Source organism: Fopius arisanus, unplaced genomic scaffold (genome assembly GCF_000806365.1).
Source record: "Fopius arisanus strain USDA-PBARC FA_bdor unplaced genomic scaffold, ASM80636v1 scaffold00033, whole genome shotgun sequence".
Taxonomy (NCBI): domain Eukaryota; kingdom Metazoa; phylum Arthropoda; class Insecta; order Hymenoptera; family Braconidae; genus Fopius; species Fopius arisanus.
This window is the reverse complement of record NW_011887772.1, coordinates 1120429-1142151: the sequence shown is the minus strand read 5'-3', so window position 1 is coordinate 1142151 and position 21723 is coordinate 1120429. Positions and strand designations below refer to the sequence as shown.

Sequence of the window (21723 nt, the reverse complement as noted above, 5' to 3'; positions counted from 1 at the left end):
TTTCAAATTTTCTCTTCAACTCTCTCGTTCATCTATCATCTTTTCGGTATTTAACGAACCGTCAGATGGTTCAAGGACACAGTCCTCGACTCGGCTCGATAATCCCCACCAGGTCCTCATTGTTGCCCGATGAATAATGCGCCCACTGGCTTTTATATAAATTTTCAGGGTTACGTCAAAGAGTTTTTTCATTAAAAAATCGCGAGAGTGAAAAATGTCCTGATACCCAGGAGAAAATAATGAATTCTCCATGAATTCTTCACCAAAAACTGATCAAAATCCTTGATAGATGAACACTAAACTCAAATAATTTCATTACGCTCGACGAAACGGACAAAATAATAAAATAATTCCAGTAAATATAAAAAAATCAACGATTAACATGTGTCTACGCCATTTTCCTCTGCCGTATGGGGATTCAAAGATGGCGGAGCTCCACCTCGCGTTTTTAAACAACAATTAAACCGATTTGCCCCTTCCAAATCATTCCGGGCTCGTTTTATTCTGTTCTTACGGAATGAACAATTTTTTTAAGCTCTCTTGCAGGTATTTCCATTCCTCGTTGGCTGAGAATTATTGGGGCAAAGTTTTCTCCCCTCGGCCATTTTTCTTTACTTCAAAACTCTTCTCACTGGCCTAAACCTGAATCACTCTCACCTTTTTTATCATTGTCCGTACGTAATGGTGAAGTGGATTCAGAGGGCCGTAAAAGGGAGACGTTTTTTTCTGGATTCTCGTGCCGACAGAGTGATGGGAAATCGCGTGGGCGTCCCCGTAATTTTTTCAACGTAGTAGACACTTGTTCGTACGCCTCTTTTCTTCTTTTCCCCTTGTTTTATCTCGTTCATCCATTTCTCATGTTTTACGAATGAGGTGTTCCGATGAGCAGTCAATTACGTGGTACACTCCAAATTTATTGGATATTCCTTCATTCCTCTCGAGTATTGACAAGTTTTTTTGAGAGACTGGGAACTGAAAGACCGAATTAAAGATCAAATTATCTCAATAACGATCCGTTTCAGGAGAAAACACGACAAAATCGTGTTCGCGGGAAATTTCACCAGCTACAAAAAAGTCCTCTATTATTTCCCGATTGGATCGATACTTTTCGAGATAAATCGATCGTTCCAAAAAACTTCAGACTTGACTCTCACGTCACCATTTCGCTCCCAATTTTTCTTAATAATTAAAATAATGGAATTAAATTCGTTCTAAATTGAACATTGTCTCCTCCACGGTCTTCTAATTCCAAAAAAAAAGAAATCCGTGTCAGTCGCCTCTTAAAATGAAAAAATCATCAGACAATCCCATTGTTCTCCGAAAAATTCCCACCGCAATGAAGATGAGCACGCGTAAAAATTCTAAAAGAAGGATAAAATTCCTGAATAATCCGGCAATTACGGAATGATAAAAAAAAAAAAGAAAAACCCGGGCATTTTTCACACGACAATCTGACGTGCGATAATAACGCGTAATTTTCACGCGTCAAATGATGGCGACTGCACATTTCGTGTCATGAGAAAACACGAGATCCTGTCTGAAGGAAAAATGCCTCCACCTCTCCCTTGAATTGCACATTTTATATCGAATGCATAGTATAACCTTGGACTTGCTGAGAGTCATGTTTATGAGTCTACCCACCCGTAGTTCCTACAAACATGAGAAGGCAGTTGCTGGCCTCCTGAGTTACTCCGCTCCAATGCCATCTAATTGAGCAATCCACGCCCGTTTACTGAGAATCCCAATGACGCCTTTTTCTCCTATGATCAGTCAGCATGAATTTTATTATAAAAACAGCTTATACCACCGGAGAAATGAGTACATGTCAATTAATCACACGCTTCTTGTCACACTTGAATCCACGCAAAGATTTATGAATTCCTTCAACTGGTAGTTCATGTCTTCATGACATATTCCATTCCTCCTAATACTTCAAAGAAATACCACTCATATATTTCATGCACCCAAATGTCCACTTGTCACTTCGATTCTATCTCTTCATCATCGTGACAGCTCTGAATATTACACAATAGTAATATTGCAGTGAAAAGTACAACAATAAATCACCAATTATGATAAATATATCCAACCTACTTTTCCAATATATCTTCAATATACTCGCTGAGATATATCCCGATAGATATACCCAAAATATATCTCGGATGATAATTTTTTTCTACCAAAATGTACGCGCGACAAATATTTCTGGATATGCGGACGTGTGCACACAAAGGGCCCACTTTCACGGTATTAGATTTATCTATACGGGGCCTTATCTACATACCTGATTAAATGTTGAATATTTTGAGGGGTCTCACATGCCCCTGAACGAAAAAACCGCGGACTTCTAGCCTTTCAAAGTTGAAAATGCAAAAAACCTCGTTTTGAGAAAAATTACATCAAAGTTCAAGGTACTAATATTAGTATTGACTTGTCCTTGGAACTTAAACCGATTACGATTTGAATACCCAGGAAATACCCGTCTCAACATAAAGTAGTGTTTATCGAGATTAAATTATCGGGTTATCATTAAATAAACAAGCTTCCACAAAGTGGTACCTTTTCTCGGAGATGCATTTGTCACTGCAATAACAATTTTTAAAAATAATAATAACAATGATAACAATAATAATAACAACAACAACAACAACAACAACAACAACAACAACAATAATAATAATAATAATAATAATAATAATAATAATAATATCTTTACTTTTCCAAATTATTATTATGTAATGTTATCATATCATTAAATATGATATTAATATTATTATATTAATATATATAATATTAAGATATTAATAAATTAATAATAATTTGAATATTCACTTTAAAAATTATCATTTTTAATTTAAAAAATATTTATTATTATGATGATGACGATTATTATTACTATTATTATTATTATTATTATTATTATTATTATTATTATTATTATTATTATTATTATTATTATTATTATTGTCATTGTCGTTGTTGTTGTTGTTGTTGTTGTGCCACAATAATAATAATAATACTATTATTATATGAACTTTAGGAGTAATCAAATATCGAGGAACACAAAATAGTGCAGATTGTTACTTGAACTCGTACTCGTTTCAATTATCAATTTCACTATAGATACTTAGTATTGATCCACGCTCATCCATCAATCTATCTTATCATGCAATAAAAGGATCCGTTTTAAAAGAAAGCATGTAACGTTTTTTGTCAGCTTTTTTTGGCGCTATGCATATCAAAATATATCTATATAATATGATATATATATATAATATATACATATATAAATAATATAATATATAAATTTAATATAATTTATTAAATTTTAAATTATTTTTTTTATATAAATTTTTAGACTTTTTTCTATCTTCTTTTTGAAATTCTATATATGTATATATTACATTGGAAATATATAAATATATATATATTCCAATGATAACACCCCATACGTGGACGATTTGGCGCGCATAGCGCGCCATGTACGCTAGTCACATAAAAAGGATGAATTCTCAAACTGTGAGAATGTGAGTCCCAATGGTAAAGTGGGCCCTTCCCAATTTCTCTTCATATAAACGAAAATAATATATATATATATATATATTCTAAATAATATATATATATATATATATATTGCAGAATTAGACGGGAAAGTTCCAAAACTTCATCCTGAACTCATAAAAAATAGAAGAACTTGAATCAAAATTGAAAAATTTTCCATTTCAAAAAGTAAAACCGATAAAGCAATATGTATAGGCCCTCTCCTGAGAGGGTGAGAGTTTACATATATATCGTTATAAATATTTAATTTATATATAGAATACATTCTGTCAGACATGCAGTCTATTGGTCTCCGCTGTTCTTCCTCTGAAATATTTTTCAGAAATCTGAAGATTTTTACTTTCTAGATGTGATGAATAAATGAAATAATTACATCAAATGAAGCAAGACAAAATTATGATTTCCTTGAGTTATTGATTAGATCACATTTATACCCTCTGGTACATAGTCTCTTCATGGAGTCAATCTTGATGATAAATCCAAAAGATGAAAACAAAAATAAAATAAATATCGGCTGTTCAAATCTCTCGTCGGGATCAAATGAAACAAGACAGAAAATTAAAAAGAACCCCTCGAGACAGAATTATTAACACAAGATTGAATTTAATTGAATTGTCGTTTAAATTATAATGATCCACTCAATTAATTGACTAAAGTGAATCAACTCGAGCCGAAAGACTGAATTATTCATTTCTCAAACGTTTTATTCACTCACCTCTTCGTTATGAGTCTGCATTACTCTGTCACTCTCCTGTCCTGTCATTTCAGATACCAGAATTGATTGCCATGATATTGTATTACTCTCCTTTTCATCTCTCACTCCTCCAGACACATTGATATTGAAATAAAAATCCTCAGAGCTTCCAATACCGTTGAATAAATCTCATCTCTAGACATTAACACGTGAAATTCATTCCAGTGATTTTATAAATTGACATTAACACGATGAAAATGAGACCGGAAATTGATGGAAAAGAGAAAGCAGTGGATGAATGCCAACCATCAGCACCAAAAATCGTTAAACTTCCAGGGGTTACAAAAATAAATCTCCGAGTTCTTAAGACCCATGCATTTTACCGAGAACTTTTTCCCCTGGATTTCATCCAAAATCCGAAGAATGAAATTAAAAAGAGCCTCCCCTTATTCTTGGATGTTTAAATAACATGTCTGAGGTCTATTAATCCCACAAAAATTTATCTATTATTATTACTATCCAAAATCACCTATTAATTGACTTATTTCATTTTTTTTCCAAAAAATAATTTCACTGAATTTTCTCATAAAAACTAAAACGGCCTGAAGATCAAAAATCGCGTTTTTATAATTAAATATTTTTATAATTTTTATAATTTTTATTCAAATAATTTTTATAATTAAATAATTAAAAATAAAAAATTGATAATTTGTCTTATATACTAAGTCCTATTATTATTAAAAAATGTGTCGCAAATGATTTTGTGGGCATGAAGAAAACAGGCGATCCACTTGCCGAAGAATATTTCAAATACTAATGACCACTAGAGACGAGCGCGCGCTATGCGCGCGTATTCTTACTTTAGTGGTGCTACTACATGAGTTTCCATTTCATTTTTCAACGATAGATATATAAGAATCGGAATTCAAACATTCAGATTCAGACTCTGAGCTAGAATCAAAGAGATTATAAAAAGAAAAGGTCCAAAGCACGAACGAAAAAGGAACCAATTTTAGAATAAAAATAAAATAAATATATATAATATATATATAATATATAAATATTTATAATATTATATATATTTATATTTATATATAATCCTATCCTAAAAAGGATAAACATCGAGACTATCGATATCTCGAAACTTTGTCACGCTTATTTCTCATTGGTTCGGTCGTTTGTGGCGGCTAATTTGAATTTGGAACTCATTTAAATTAACAATTTTTAATCACGATTTTCATAATTACAGCGCGCTGTAGCGCGCGTTCGTTCTCGTATAAATAAACCGGCTTCAAAAAACGTTACATTGGATTTTTTTTTGAAGGAATATTATTTTTTTGTTAATTGCAGCTGCGAGGGCTGCAAGGGCTTCTTCAAGCGAACAGTGCGAAAGGATCTCTCTTATGCATGTCGGGAGGAAAAATCCTGCATTATTGATAAGAGACAGAGGAATCGCTGTCAATACTGTCGTTATCAAAAGTGTCTGGCGATGGGAATGAAACGGGAAGCTGTGCAGGAGGAGAGACAACGTACAAAGGAACGAGATCAGAGTGAAGTTGAGAGTACCAGTAGTTTACATTCTGATATGCCCGTCGAGAGAATTCTTGAGGCTGAGAAGAGGGTCGAGTGTAAAATGGAGCACCAGGGGAATTACGACGTGAGTGTACATGACATCTTCATCAGATACAATCAGAATATTATTTCTAAACCCTAAATTCCAATCGTCAAACTGATTTTCTTGATTAATGTGGAAACTCTACTGACGATTGAGATAAAGTTTAATGTATTCCGTCCTTGATAATTACCGCGAAAAATTAAAATTCAATCATCCAATTTGAATTCTTGATATTGTCCGAGTAATTGACATGCATTATTCATATTTATTCCTTAACGGGACTGACTATCGGCCACCCTCAATGAAAATTTAAGTGCCAAGACTGGAAAAACTCCTTTTTTTTTATCGAAAACAGAGTAATAATCTCTTCAGGATAAAAAATACAGTCCCAAAGTTGAGTTTGCTGCTTTCCTCTAAGGATTTCCTCTAGTTACATAATCTTCAGTGGTCAATTAAAACATTTAAATAACTTCATCCTTGGAACTATTAATTATCCAGTTTTAAGGTGTAATTAACTTTGGTCGAATGAATTTAATGATTTCAGAACGCCCTCTCGAGTATCTGCAACGCCACGAATAAACAGCTGTTTCAGCTGGTGGAGTGGGCAAAACACATCCCGCATTTTACATCTCTTCCTCTGGAGGATCAGGTCCTATTGTTACGAGCAGGATGGAATGAGCTCCTGATAGCAGCCTTTTCCCACCGCTCGATGGACGTCTCGGACGTGATTGTCCTAGCCACTGGGATCACAGTCCAGAGAAATTCGGCGGAGCAGGTCGGCCTCGAGAGGATATTCGACCGCGTCCTCTCGGAGTTGGTCACTAAAATGCGAGAGATGAAGGTCGACAAAACGGAATTGGGATGTCTCAGGGCAATTATCCTCTTCAATTCTGAGGTGCGTGGATTAAAGTCAGCGCAGGAGGTGGAGCTACTCCGGGAAAAGGTGTATGCAGCCCTCGAGGACTACGTCAGGATTGCAAAACCCAATGAACCTGGACGATTTGCTAAACTCCTTCTGCGTCTACCCTCGCTTCGCTCAATCGGTCTCAAATGCCTCGAGCACTTGTTCTTCTTCAGGCTCATCGGTGATGTACCCATTGATTCATTCCTCATGGAGGTACTCGAGAGTCCAGCTGATCCTTAGGAGATGGAGGTGTGCCGCGTACTGGGGCACACCGACATGTAATCACCCAGAATCAACAACAAAATTATATTTTTAGGAAAAATTTCGTTGAGTTTTTGCATGGGACAAACTATTTCACGGATTTTTCCCCTAATTCATGAAAACCCTAGGAAAATTAAAATTTATTATAAATATCTCCACAATTTCACTTGCAGCAAGGCAATTAGTCAATAAAAATTTATCAATTAATTGAATTCATTAATTAGGTAATTGGCGTAGGAAAGTTCATTTTTATCCACAATTTTACTTGCAGCAATTGGTCATTGAAAATTGGAGAGTGTGAGATTTTGTTTTTTTTTTTTGTGCTTTCATGCAAAAACTCAATGACTTCACTTTAATATCGATTTAACGCACCTGAGGGGAAGATTTTACGAGGGTATTTTGTCGAACAGGGATACTTATTGTTAGATTTTATTCACTATTTTTTTTGTTATTTATGTCCAACGTGAATGGAAACCAGAAAGAAAGGGAATAGAGAAGGCATAGAGTCGGGACTGCTGCAAAATTAATTAATTTGATGTTTTTTTTTCTTGAGGAGAAATTTCTTTCGGAAACGTTATACATTTTTGAATGATGTATTTGGGAATATTTATGGATTTTTTTGTTACATTCCAAGTGCAGCTTTTTATTTGATTTTTCGAAATGAGTTAATTGCGCTAATTTATTGAATATTTGTTTTGTTCTTTCGTACGTTAGGGAGAATTGGAAAATTTAAGAACAGTACAGATTAATTGGAATTAAAGTGTAATGACTCTATTATTGCGTATGAAGAATTCCGGAGGGGAACGTCCAGGGGTGATACCTAAAAATTTGAAAATTCAGTAGCGAATGTCGAGTTTTGGATGAATATCTCCAAATCTAAGAGAGATACCAGAATTTTTAATAGGACCTTTTTTGTAGGGCTCAATGAGAGCTTCAAAAAAGCTATCGATGAAAAATTCTGTATTTCTTTTAATTTCGGAGATATTCGGCAAAATCTTACTTATCAGTCAAATCGACTTTTTACTTCTTCTCTTCACTGTTTGGATTATCTCTTGTAAAAAAATATGTAAAAATATTCATGAATAAGAATCATCCCTGGACATCCAGCTTACGGAAATAGTCTGATTGTTTCATACGCCTGATGCAGCTAAAAATTACTCAACGACAGTAAAATTGAAAGCGTTGCAATTTCGAGGGGAAAAAATCATTGGACGATTCAATGAACATTGGATCGCATTAACACTGCGAAAAAATATAAATGTACTTTTGTTCTATAAAATTAAGAATTGCGTAGAGAAACTAGACGATTAACGATTAAATCTAAAGAAGGATGTAGACTCTTTGACTCTCGTTATTGACAAATTTTTCGTCTAAAATTGCGGCGATAGCTGAGTGAGTTAACAAATAATAATAAACAAATATTCAAGTGTGAATAAATTAGGTAGTCACGTGATGAAAGTGAATCTATCCGGCGATTTTTCGCCTAAATTCCACCAGAATTACAATTGATTCGTCGTTTCATGGTTGAATTAATTTTTATTTCTTATATTCCGGCCCTTTCTGCCTCCCCTTTTGGCTAATTGGCCCTATCCGTATGCATGTGGCTGTGGATCCTACACTGTACCATATTCACTCTAGAGAACTTAGGAATGACATGGGAAACCACAGGAAAAACCATATCGGTACAGGCGTTTGCTCTATTAGCGACCTCCCGCTCATCGGTGCTCATTAAAAAATTCGAGGAGAATCGGATCTACAACTTTCAGAACACTAAACTAAACTAAATTACTTAAGGCCCGGGTGGACTATCTATCGAATGCCATATTTTGTTTAAATTTTATCTTTTTAGCCTGAAATACATTAAAATTTGGGATCAAATTTGTGTTGCGGGAGCTACTCGAATGGTTATAAAAAAATAATGAAAAAAAGAGAAAAAATTATTGAAAGGCGCTAAAGAGGGATATTGTTTAAAAGGGATCTACCAAGTTTACAAAAAAATAATAAAAAAGATTGAGTGACAGCTAGATGCAATAGTAAGCTACGTATTTTTTATTATTTTTTAGTAAATTTGGTAAATCCTTTTTAAATAATATCGATCTTTCGCGCCCTTCAATCATTTTTCCTCTTTTTTTTTCATTATTTTTTCATGTCCATTCAACTGCTTCCCGCAACACAAAATTCATCCCAAATTTTAATGTATTTTAGGTTAAAAAAATAAAATTTAAACAAAAGTCGACGTTCGATAGATAGTCCATCCAAGCCTTAACTGAATTAATCACGTATTTATTATCGAACTATTGCAATTTACATGAAAGACTTATCTCCACTCAGCTGTTGCCGATTTATCACCGATAAAATCGGTATTTTGAATCGATAAAAAAAAACAGTAAAAAATTACCTACTTACGATTAAATATTAACGATACAATTATCGAATCGATATTTCTATTTTTGCGTGAATGCGTAGGGAATCGTTAGTTGTTGGTTATTGTTATTACACTTGATTAGAGTTTTTTAATGTTGATGCCTATCGCAGAGAAAAACCCACGATTATGCAGAACACGAAATCATATTGTAAATTATAACGTTTTTATTTTAATTATTTTGTGAGGATCGGAATGATTATCTTTTCATTTGTAATCATTTGATTGTATTGATTTTATTATTGATCGAGACCTGATGCCCACCAGTGCATTACCGATAATCACAATCGAAAGAATTATATAATGGAAAGAATAAAAAAACAGATCTATAATGGAAATAATAGAATATATAATGCTCGTAATATTTTTCTCGTGATGTCACTGAACAATGGATTAACTAAAAAAAAAAGTGGTGGAAGGAACCTGAACCGAAATTACCTCGACGTACGTGAGAGTCAATAGTTTTGGTATCCAACAAAAATAAGAAAATAAAACCAGGAAGGGAAGAAAAATTATTTTGCCAGATTAGAAGAGCAAGGGCGCGAGTGCTACCTGTGAGAATTTTCATAATGAATTATATTTGAATGTTGAAAAAAAAAAAAAAAAATATGTAAGAATAAAACCGAGATATATATTACCTTAAGCATAACGAGAAAAAATTAATGAAGATCCTGACGATCACTTGAATAGATTAAGTACATGATAATTACACGATACAGTAATGACCCAGTAATTGCTTTCATTGATTTTAGTAGCACTTCTGGAGGTTGCAGGACGAAATATCACATGGCAAAATATCTAAATGCTCCCCCGATAATTTGGAATTTTCCAAATGTCATTTTTTCATCGTGTGATATTTTGATTTTTTATATTTTGTGCTGTGATGTTTTGTCCACGTGATAATCTTCGATGAAATTTCTGCCTGTTATTTCACATTACAAAAATGTAATTTATAGGGATGATGTTTAGTTCTGTAAATTAATGTAAAGAAAAATGTTTTTTATTAATGCTCAAATCAATGAATTCGCTAGTCCAAAAGGTAATGAACGTTTGGTCAACGAATTGAGAATTAGATTTGTTATATAGGATGATTTAAACGTTTGATCGATCGATCATAAATTGGCATTATCGAGTTGCAAATGTTACACACTAGTACAAATATGTTTTAATGAATGTTCGATTGAAATTGAACAAACAGTTCATCGAATTAAAGCGAAAAAATAGGAGAATAAATTCTGGAAAATGATTGTCATTGCAGTTACCGTCCTATTTTCAAGGATAACATTTCTTTTTTTACGTGGGAAATTCATGATTTTGGAAATAACAGATATCCAATGTACCTCTTTAATCATTTAGAATGAATAGTGTTCTATGGACAAATGCGTTTAAATAAAACACTACCAGCAGAATAATTTCTATTATTTTCTATTGGACAAAATTTTTGGGATGAGGGAATGCGTGCAAGATAATTCATCACTTATGAAAACATTTTTTTATTGATTGCAATGGGTCATTTGGGTCACGAAAACAAATTTATTTCATTCCATCATATCAAATCTTCATTCTCCTCTTCATCTCTCTCTCCTAATTCAAGTTATTCAGAAATTAATAAATAATCGAGAAAATATACTGGACAATTCGTTCTGTTAATTTCTGTTGGGGACTCGACTGATTTTTTTATGTACATTCGCAAAATTATTAAAAAGAAAATGACAAAATCAAAAATAGTTATTGGCTATAAATTAAATAGCGTGAGTTCGTTGGACACTGATTATCCCCAGGACGCGGGAAGCTAAGGTACAGTCTTCATTCCGGATTTATCTGAAATAATAGAAAATCGTTAAATTAACAAAAAAAAATTATTCCCCATTGATTTTATGATTTTATCTGGAATGTTTGGTTAACCTAGACGGCCTGATCATAGGATCAGTCCGGGAATCTCTTCACCGTTACTCAATGTCACATGTCAGTGCAATGACAACATCAATCCCCAGACGTTATCATCGTGACATGTAGCCCTTGAGGAATAAAAGTTAAGAGCAGCAGAAACTTACAAAATTTTATTTCGTCATCCAATAATTTGTTGAATATCTAATGAATTATCTTTTAATTTAGAATTTCTCTTCCTCGAGACCGTGTTTGAAGAACATGAGTACTGGCGTTGATACACCATCAATTTCACGGTACTCCATCAGCCCGACGAGTCCATCAATGTCCATCGATTCACCAGTGAAGAACTGGAGCTCCTTGAATCTCCCCAGGATTTCCTTCATCACTTTGTTCATGTTGTTTTTAAATACGGCAACCTGGTCTGGCGATTTTTCCTCCAATTTTGCTACCAATCTGGGTAAAAATTAAATAAATCATCAAAAATTAGAACAATATTTCGAGACAACAATTTCATTTCACACTGACGAGACCATGAGAAGTTTTTTCTCGCTTTAATAACTCACTTTTTCATGAAGTCTTTAAGGTAGATAGTATAGGATTTCTTGTCTCCGAAGGCATAAGTTTCGGCCAACCTGTGGTTCAATACGACATCTACACCAGATTCGACACCTTCATCTGTGCCCTCATCAGCTTCCTCAGCTGACGGATTAAACCCATCGATTTGAATCTCTCCACTTTTACGAGTCACCAACTGGCATAATAAATCATAATTAATATCAATCTCCAATAAATTAATCTCCAAAAATGTGAAAATGCATTTCCATTCTAAATTGAATGAACCATTTTATCATTATTCAATCAATTCCCTAACAATATTCACCTTTCCGTAGACTTCGTACAACACGTCGTCAATCAATTTAATTTTATAAGTGTCCGAGAACATCTCGTCACCTGAAAATCAGACAGAAAATCCATTAAAACATTTCACAATATCAAATATAGTCGATATAGTCAACATAGGAACCATATGGCTAGGTTATGGTCAAGCGATATTTACAAAAAAAAATGATATCGCAATAAATGTTCCATTTATAACAATAAATAACTAAAACAACTGATTGATAATAAACAATTAAAACCCAAGGCTACTAATGAGTCTTGACAGGAGAAAGCATGAATAAATGTCATAGTGTCATTGTCAATCTCGATTTTTCATGGCCCCATAAATCATTCTGGAGATGATAAACTATGAAAATATAAACGAGAAAATACAGGATAATCTTGTTAAATGGTACGTACCGGTAAAAATGTCCTTGTAGATCTTCATTTTGGAAGATGGAGATAGATTAAATTACAGCTAAAACTAAATAAGACACAGCTACTCCAACGAACGAACCGGAAAGGACGCGGTTGACTGGGCGCAGCAGCTTTTCACCGGCGCGCGCACCTCCGCGGTTCATTTCCGGTTTATGATTATGGGCGGGTTCTCACAGAATCACCTCTCGATATTTTCTTCGGCATTGATTGGCTTCGAAGTTACAACATCCACTTGTCCAAAATTTTTCTCTTCAATTTATGTCACCAAAAATGTGTCCCGCCTTTTTTCAATAAATTTTGAGATTTAACAATTTTTTAGTCAATCACAAAATCTTTTTTTTTCAGTACGGCTCCCGGCAAATCCTGGGAATTTTTTTTCTTCAGAGAATTCCAATTTTACTATTTCTTAATAATTTTAATTAACTTATTGATTTTTTCTTATTTTTCTTATTTTTATTGGACCGTAAAAAAATTTATATAAACTTTCACCAGAGATTAACCAAAAGTTTCTGAAAAATCGGTGAATAATTATCGGTACATAATTTATCTTCAAAAATATATTAAGTAGCTGTAATGGATTTTTATTCTTCATAGAATTGCAATTTCTTCATTTATTTCTTAACAATCTTAATTAACATCTTTATTTGTTTTTATTTTCATTACTTCAATAGAAGCATCAAAATTTATGTAAATTCCGCCAGAGACTAATCAGAAGTTCCTGAACAATCGGTAAATAATTACCGGTCTATAATTTATCTCCAAGAATATATTAAATAGTTTGTACTGAACTCAATCCACTAATTCCCTAAATAAATAAATAGATTTTCCTCTAGGATTTTCCTGAAGGTTTTAGCAACAAAATGGATAATTAGTTGGCATAATCTCATCAATAAATGATTGACACAGTCGATCCCCCAGGTCCTGAAAAAAAAAACCAGTAGATGAGGAGGAACCCCCTCATCTGTTTACCCAACATACGATATACGTATTACCGGATTAGTTGACCCCTGTGGCTTTTAAATTACTCTCGGAAGACTAGCTCCAGGACATCTGGCCCATCAGATCCTCCACTCGAGGTCCCCCCAGGCAAAACCAAAAGGAGAAAAAAAAAAAACAACCGCCAGTGGTATCAATTACATTGTTGTTATTGCACCAGGGGATGAAAGATTCACGTTGATATAATACACTGGTATAAGAGCATACAACAAAAGACAGGTATCAAAAGGGGAGGAGATTTGCGGTAAAGACCAGGAGTAGATGCGAAATGCGATAGCCATCTAGGGGGTGTGCAACTAGGCGTTTAATTTCTCAATTCAAATAGATACAGTAATAACGAATGGAAAAAAGTTACTGGAAAGGGTCCAGGACATATAATGGTGGAGATGGATCTCGAGGGTTTTCAGTTGGTCCTGGGAATATGTCGGGATCGCATCCCAGACGAAAAAGTGACTTCAGCATCGCGAGAATTCTTGGGGATGACTCTAAATCATCTTCAGGGATTAAAGAGGGAGAAGAAATAACGAGTGATTGTACCGATTGTTCATCCGATAGAGAGGATGAGGTAGACGTTGTGACTGTTGAGGACACCTCCACTGGAGGTTCAAAGGAACGACTACAGCCGGACTGCGATGAAGAGGATTTGTCTCGAGTGAAAAATTCAAATTTGAATATTTGTGGGGATCTAGGGGCGCGGAATCTCCAGTGGCTCCAGTGCACCAGGTACAAGCCTCCGAGACTTCCCCGGAGGAGTTCTGGCAGCAGAAACTCCAAGAGGAGACCAGCCACTCATCCCAGGATACCTTTCACTTCATTTCAACTTGGAGTACTTGAAGATAAGTACAAGGGTGGGCCCTATCTCACCAGGAAGGATGTCCTCCAGCTTTCAGGGGTCCTCAAGCTGCCCCAGAGTCGTGTGAAAATTTGGTTCCAGAATCGAAGGGCCAGGGATCGACGGGAGAGCAAGATCTCCAGTAGTTTGAGGATTTCGTAGGGACAGGTTTTTTTATCGCAATTAATTTTTCTAATTGAATTTTTTATCACATCTACCGCAACCATTTTTTATTAACAAAAATTCATCAATACTGACTCGAAAATATTCAAGGGAAAGACATTAAAAATTTATTTTCACTTAGTTTTTTGTTATTAAACTGTCGATATCACAATTTCATTGAAAATTCAATGAATTTTGCGATTTTTCTGAGGGAAATGCGATATTTTATACCAATAGTATACATCTTAAAATATTGATTCGAATTCTATTTTAAAATACGTGAAATATTTTTTATATGTATTTTTGTAAAAAGCTCATATATTCTTTTATATTTGCCGATGTTATCCCATGAGAATTGGAAATGAAAAATTTCATGATTATCTGTGGAGCAATGCGAATTTTCGTTGATAAATTTAATAATTAAAGACGGAATTATCACAATTTTCTAAAGCTAATGAACAAATTCAAATGAGTAATCAAATTGATGGGGTAAGGAGAAAATGAAAAGGCTGTTGAACGAAGAAATGTGAAGATAATTATTTCATAATTATAATTGATTGGTAAAGTTTGCAAATTAAGTTAATAGGTTCAGACTAAGCGCACTGATTAATTGATTTCATGCATTTTACAAGAGGCTTCTCAATATTTTCATACAATCTTCTCCATGATTCTGTGCGCATCAGCTTCTAACAATTAACAATACATTAATTATCCTTATTAATACACAGAAAATAGTGCGATCAAATGATTCTTTAATTACATTAAATCGTCAGAGAGCAATGACACTCTCTCTTCCTGCACCAACGCCGACCCATTTGACTGAAATGCAAGAGATCATTCAGAATGTTAGACAAAATATAAATTTTTTTTAATTAAAAAAAAGACTTATTGGTAGTTCATTGGTCTTACCTGGAATATTCAAATTTTCTTCAATTATCCTCACGAATTTACGAGCATTTACAGGTAATTTATCGAGGGAACGTACACCTTCTGTCGTCGAATTCCATCCCTCGAAGGTCTCGTAGATCGGCTCGACCTTCGCCAGATCTGACGCTGTACTCGGGAAATATTCAATCTCCTTCCCATTCAGACGATAACCAGTGCATATTTTCAATTCTGGAAGGGTGTCCAGGATGTCCAATTTAGTTAAACAAAGTGCTGTGTATCTGTAATTAATTATAATTCCAATTAAAAAATTCCGAAACTCCTCCAGACGCTCCGTATATCATAGATTTTTTATTATTCAGAGAAGATGATCTTTTCAGGAATTTTCTAGGTTTTCTGTTTTACTTGAAACAATATGACGGATGTTATAATAAAATAAATAATAATTACCCATTGACCATCGAAGTGAACTTGAGCAACGCAAGGTCTAGCCATCCGCACCGCCTCTTCCTGCGTGTGGTAACTCCAATTTCTCGTCCACGTGTTTGGAGTATTTCCCCAGTGGAGTCGGTGAGCTCTGTTGGGAAAGGACCATCTCCAACCCTCGTGGTGTAGGCCTTGACAACCCCGATGGTATCACCGATAGTGGATGGAGGTAACCCGAGGCCAGTGATAACACCCCCAATACTGCAGTTCGAACTTGTTACATATGGATAAGTACCAAAGTCAATGTCCAACATGGCAGCATTAGCACCCTCCACCAGAACCTTCTGACCTGCCTTCAGGGCTTTGTGAAGAAACCACACTGTCTCCTTCACCAGGGGTCTCACACGTTCTGCATAGCTTAATAACAATAATAACAAAATTACTTATCAATTCATTAACAATTCGATTAATTTCCTCCACAACTTTTCAAATATCTCTGAATCTACGGGAGATACCGAAATTTATGTCTGAACCTTTTTTGTAGCCCTTAATTAGCCCAGGAAAAAAGGTCTGTTTGAGAAATAGCTATGAATTTTGCCGGGATCTGGGGGAAGTGGAGCAATTGGTGGTAGAAAATAATTATCTTACAAATGCTCCACGAAACCTATTAGTGATGTACTTTATTAGATGTGAGCCTTGCGTCCTCGTTATACAAATTATTCCTCGTGGAATTTATCACGTTACGTATCTCAATTAACAATTCGATGAAATTCTAACACTCCGGTGATTTTACAAATTCTCAATCGATGATGTACTTGAAAAACCGTTGAACTTCTACTTCTCTCGCAGTATGTCTAGACGCCTGAATTCAATTCTCGATACGATTTCTAAACACAAGCTATAGATATGAACTGCTCTGGTTGAATTACAGAGAGTGAGTGTTCGTGTTGCGGATTTTCTACGTGAGCTGGCCCAAAATCCTAATGACCCCGAGGTCGCCCGAAATTACTCGATTGTTTTAAATTTCAATATGGCGATTTTCCTATTACATTTCAAACAAGGTCATCACAAAAATATTATTATCTCCTCTAATTCCGGAGATATCCTCAAAAAACTTAATGCACTTATCTCCGTAATTGCATTAATTGCATTAATTGCATTAATTGCACCAATTGCATTAATTGCATTTATGACATTAATTGCATTGCACGTACCCTTTGTACCGCTCGAGTTCTGAATTGACGTCGACCTGAAGAGATGGGAACATTCTCTGACATTGTTGCACCAGAGTCTTGAATTTCTCGGAGAATTTATCAAAATCCCCGAGTAAATCGCCAATTCTCAATCCATTTCTGGTGGCTTTACTCGAGTACGTGGGACCAATGCCCTTCTTCGTCGTCCCCAGGGATTGCGTTCCCTTCTCGAGCTCCTGCATTCCATCGACTTGCTGATGAAAATCAAAGACAATGTGGGCACGATCCGAGATTATCAACCTGTCCTGCCAATCCTTGAGACCCTTCGCCTCGTTCTGCTCGAGCTCCTCGAATAATCCTGGCAGGTGAATAACAACTCCATTCCCTAAAATAATAATGACAATTCCATTATATTCACTCGCTAGCAACGAATATTAATCCCGGGGTTTAATCGATGCCTCGGTAATGAGTTTTGTCAGGCGACCACTTCTATTTTATTTATAGCTGTCGTACTTCATATTTGCTCGAGATTCTTCGTATTCTATTTACTCCAGGGAAGTCTCACAAAAGGTGAAGTGAGATATAATAGAAGATTGTAATTATTGCAACGTTCCCCACAAAAAAAAGAATCCACACGTTTAAAACAATAAATTTCTTTTTCTATCTTGAATTCCGAAAAATTGTTCAATATTTCCAGGAATTATTTCATCGTCTGCAATTTAGCTATGGAAATTTAATGGAACGTATTGATAATTAATAATGAATAATTATTACAGTATAATTGAATGATTCATAAGGAGTTTGACGTCCTTCAGATATCGTGAGGGTCTTTGGTTGAACCAACTGTTCTCCTTATCTCGATAGGCTCTATAAAATACATGTTTCTACGTTCCAAGTATTTCCCAGCATTTTCTGATTAATGGGTAATAATATCTCCTATCGATAAGGAAATTCTGGGCCTTCTACGTTGAGACTTTTATCTTTGAGAATTTTAATTGACTGCCACGCGTGTCGTGCATCAATCCAGATAATTGTAATAAAATATTAACAGCCGAAAGTTCCTCGTGAATGTCTTCGATGAATTCCTCACCTAGTACTGATTTGCATCTTGGATTGATAATTCCACTAGGCAGCAGGTGAAAGAAGAAGGAGACTCCATCAACGACCACCGTATGTCCCGCATTATTTCCACCCTGACAAGAAAAAGACATTCACAATCATCAATTCCCCCATATCGGTCACACTATCTCGAGATAACGGTAATTAAATAACTGGAGCAAACTGGTATTAAATAAGTTGTCATTTTTCCTGAATGAATTCGAATGATTTGTCGCGATTAATTTACAATCATTGAATCAAAGTACAGCTGCTGCGTCAAAGTTATTATCATTGAATTATACATTTTAATTAATTGATTTATTAACTGCTGCAATTTCGAGACAGTCAGATACGAACAATAAAGAATGAGTATGAGGAATTTTCCGTTCAATCCCCGCTAATTAAATTTACGGAAATTTAACTGATAGTTGAAAGGAATCGGATCTGACGAGACTCTATGGAGAGAATAACGCAACATGTCAATTGTAAATTGTAGGACCGGTTGGATTATCTAGAAAAGATAATTTACTCCAAAATTGGGATTCCTAATTACTCTGGCAATTAATCGTTTTTTTTTCAATAATTGTTAGCTAGCGTTCTAGCGGTTTTCAACGACTAGAACGCTAGCTAACAATTATCGGGAAAAACAATTAATTGGCGGAGTAATTAGGAATCCCAATTTAGGAGTAAATTATCTTTCCGAGATACTCCATCCTCTTAAATAAATTGTTGGTGGAAAATTACAAAAATACGCAACCTCGAGCTCGACTCCTAGAGACTGTCTTGAGACCAAAAATTTTCGTGGATAAATTCAATTGTTCGGGGAATGTAAAAGCGAAAATCTCATTGGCACTCAATTCGTCAGAATGAATTCTTCAGAAATTCCAAGTCCAAGCTGGGGAAAATTCCACGACGTTTGGAAAAATTTAATTAATTCTTGGAAATTACTAGCATTTTTTTTAAATCTTCAAATGATTTTTACATTAATAATTCATCACGTGATGGAGAAATCCATGGGAACCGCAAATTACTGTTGAATTATTTTCAGTTCCATAATTTAATCCTCGATTTCCCTGAATTACGGAGAATTCTTAAAACCCTGGAAAATCCAAGAAAACAAGTATTACGTTTCACTTATTCAAGACTCCATACAAAAATGAGCGATAACAAATTTATTTCTAAATAAATTAACAATCCGATAGTTGCGACTAAAATAATTCCCCGTAATTTCCCTAATCCTAGTTCGCAGATTGACAAATATCTAATCGTCGAAACTAGAGTAATAATCCACTTAAAATATAAAAAAATTGAAATTAAACGGTGAATTGTCATAAATAATTAATGAAATGTTGGAGATTTGTTTGAGATGCCAGTGGATCTGATCGCAGCAGCTGATAATTGGCAGGTACTGAAAGCATCTAAAAATCTAAAAATAATAACTGCTCTCGAAATCAACACTCAAGGCTCACCTCCACCCCCACCCAATCGCTGTTACAACACACACATTGTTAAGACACGTCTAAATAGAACAATCAGAAATAATTGATACGCAGATGTAATAAGACACAAACGTACAGCAGAGAATCTAATTACATTTGAATAATGATATTCAACGACACGCGAATATACTACGCCCTTACTTTCAATCCCACGAAATATTTTTTTATAAAATTTATATCATTTCTATCATTTCTATATCTCCATTGATTTATTCGTCATTACTATATTTAATTGGCAGAAGTTTTTTTTCTCAGTGTAATCGAAAAAATTGTGAGTTTTATAATAAATAAAATTGAATTGAAGTATTTTTATTTCTCAGTGCAATGAGGATGTACTAGTTGTAAGAATCAAGAATTTTGTAATAATGTGGGGAGGAATTGTGCGAATGAAAATGGGGTTTCCACATTTGATGGAGTGAATAATTTGATTTATTTAAAAGATTTTCCGCCCGTAAATTAAATACCACGAATTATTTTCGATTAAAATGCCGATATAAAAATAAAATCTCCAGTCAATAAATTTATCATTGAATTCAATTGACACAAGTATTTTTATTATCTCAGTGTAAAAATGAAGATAAGCTAGTCCAAATGAAATATGAATAGGATTTTTTAAAATAGTAATAAAACTATTTGTCAGTGTAATGATGAGTGATTGGATGAATGAAGAATTTGGTAATGCGATGAGTTTTGATTAGTAATGGAGTAAAAAAAATTACCTGACACCGGCAGACAACATCAGCATCATCAGCAAGCATATCTACAACCTTTCCCTTTCCCTCGTCACCCCATTGTGCCCCAAGGACAACAGTGACCTTAGTTAAACTCGAAGAAGTGGTGGTCCTCTGTTTTTTCCTAGGTGATGATAAATTTCCATCACCATTCGCCTGCTGAATTCTCGGACACGCGGACATGATTGCCCCAGGAATTTTCACTGAATATGAATTCTTGTGGATCAGCTGATTTGGCGGTGAGTGTCCTCGACACTGGGGGTGTTTTTACACCGGTGGGGGGACACCCGGGGATTTCTCCTTTACTTCCTTCCACGGGGGGTGAAATTTGCAATAACTGTTGAGAGTACTTGCCCCTTTGAGACACCGAGTCACACTCGCCTCTAAAATCACGGGACCGTCCGCAATCCGCAGCGCTTTCATCACCCAACGTATCAACCGGAAGTTTATATATGATACATAATGTATGTACATAGGTGGTGACATCTCACATGGGCGGGAGCAACTAACAACTAACTACATTATGTTTAAAGATATGGCGGGAACTCGGGATGAGAAAAAAAGCAGTCAATTTTGGGAAATTTTTTTCATACATTAATTGATCATCTTAGACACCCCTTGCAAGATTTCACGAGTCCTACGATAAAGCCATCAATAAAAATTAATTCTAAAGTTGCTACTTATGCGTGGAGTTAAAGGGAGTGTCGATAACTCATGCATTTTCCCTACGTTAGCCGGCAGTCGGTAATGTGGAAAAGATACTGAATTTATCGATCATCCAGTCAACCCCATGTATAAATAATGACTTTAGAATTAATTTCTATTGGTCTCTTTCTCATAGGACACTTGAAATTTTGTGAGGGGTGTCTAAATGGATCAGATAACATGTGAAAAAAATTTCATAAATTTGGCTGCATTTTTTCTTCCATTCCGAGTACACACCACGATATCTCAAATTTGGCCGATTACAAAGCTTTCATTCGGGAGCAACGACATGATGTTATAAAAATAAAGAAAAATTGAAATATCTCGAAAACTTTGTAGAAATACATATATATATTCCGACTGATCCATATAGAGTACATTGAGACGAACATTTAAAAAGAATAAAAAATGTAGACGGGTTGATAGTTTCTGAGAAATTTTGAAAAAAAACTTTTCAGAATCAATCACAGATATTTAAAAAACTAGTCGACCGATCGGGCTGAAATTCAGCACGGATGAAGTCCATATTAGA

The 21723-nt window shown here is 34.8% G+C and overlaps 4 protein-coding genes across 6 annotated transcripts in view; 2 read left to right on the top strand and 2 right to left on the bottom strand.

The window, feature by feature from the left end:
* usp (ultraspiracle) overlaps positions 1 to 7509 on the top strand; it is a 40382-nt gene extending 32873 nt beyond the window's left edge. For all 3 annotated transcript variants that reach the window (XM_011303826.1, XM_011303823.1, XM_011303824.1), the window contains 2 exons: positions 5606 to 5912; positions 6415 to 7509. In XM_011303826.1, the coding sequence (XP_011302128.1) occupies positions 5606 to 5912; positions 6415 to 7014 (907 nt within the window). In that variant the 3' untranslated portion in view covers positions 7015 to 7509. The remainder of the gene's footprint in view (positions 1 to 5605; positions 5913 to 6414) is intronic.
* A 3425-nt stretch (positions 7510 to 10934) lies between these two features.
* Positions 10935 to 12764, bottom strand: Tctp (translationally controlled tumor protein). The gene is made up of 5 exons (XM_011303822.1): positions 12647 to 12764; positions 12228 to 12298; positions 11911 to 12098; positions 11512 to 11800; positions 10935 to 11278 (listed from the first exon to the last, which is right to left on the bottom strand). The coding sequence occupies exons 1-4, from the start codon at positions 12672 to 12674 to the stop codon at positions 11569 to 11571; spliced, it is 519 nt and encodes a 172-aa protein (XP_011302124.1). The 5' UTR covers positions 12675 to 12764; the 3' UTR covers positions 10935 to 11278; positions 11512 to 11568.
* Positions 12765 to 14081: 1317 nt separating this feature from the next.
* LOC105265990 (homeobox protein engrailed-2a) lies at positions 14082 to 14654 on the top strand. The gene has a single exon (XM_011303851.1). It carries the CDS (start codon positions 14082 to 14084, stop codon positions 14652 to 14654), a length of 573 nt encoding a protein of 190 aa, XP_011302153.1.
* Positions 14655 to 15166: 512 nt separating this feature from the next.
* Positions 15167 to 20910, bottom strand: AdSS (adenylosuccinate synthetase). Its single transcript, XM_011303821.1, has 6 exons — positions 20475 to 20910; positions 18249 to 18351; positions 17180 to 17543; positions 15990 to 16382; positions 15564 to 15820; positions 15167 to 15473 (listed from the first exon to the last, which is right to left on the bottom strand). The coding sequence occupies exons 1-6, from the start codon at positions 20667 to 20669 to the stop codon at positions 15424 to 15426; spliced, it is 1362 nt and encodes a 453-aa protein (XP_011302123.1). The 5' UTR covers positions 20670 to 20910; the 3' UTR covers positions 15167 to 15423.
* Between the last annotated feature and the right edge of the window lie 813 nt (positions 20911 to 21723).

What these genes read in the sequence shown, in the direction of transcription:
- AdSS (XM_011303821.1), bottom strand. Translation starts at nt 20,669, where the DNA reads ATGTCCGCGTGTCCGAGAATTCAGCAGGCGAATGGTGATGGAAATTTA. An exon ending in ATGTTGTCTGCCGGTGTCAG is followed by an intron (nt 18,352 to 20,474) that starts GTAATTTTTTTT and finishes TTTTCTTGTCAG; the next exon opens with GGTGGAAATAATGCGGGACA. An exon ending in TTCACTTCGATGGTCAATGG is followed by an intron (nt 15,821 to 15,989) that starts GTAATTATTATT and finishes AATTAATTACAG; the next exon opens with ATACACAGCACTTTGTTTAA.
- LOC105265990 (XM_011303851.1), top strand. Translation starts at nt 14,082, where the DNA reads ATGTCGGGATCGCATCCCAGACGAAAAAGTGACTTCAGCATCGCGAGA.
- Tctp (XM_011303822.1), bottom strand. Translation starts at nt 12,674, where the DNA reads ATGAAGATCTACAAGGACATTTTTACCG. An exon ending in CTACAAGGACATTTTTACCG is followed by an intron (nt 12,299 to 12,646) that starts GTACGTACCATT and finishes TCTGATTTTCAG; the next exon opens with GTGACGAGATGTTCTCGGAC. An exon ending in CTTAAAGACTTCATGAAAAA is followed by an intron (nt 11,801 to 11,910) that starts GTGAGTTATTAA and finishes ATTTTTACCCAG; the next exon opens with ATTGGTAGCAAAATTGGAGG.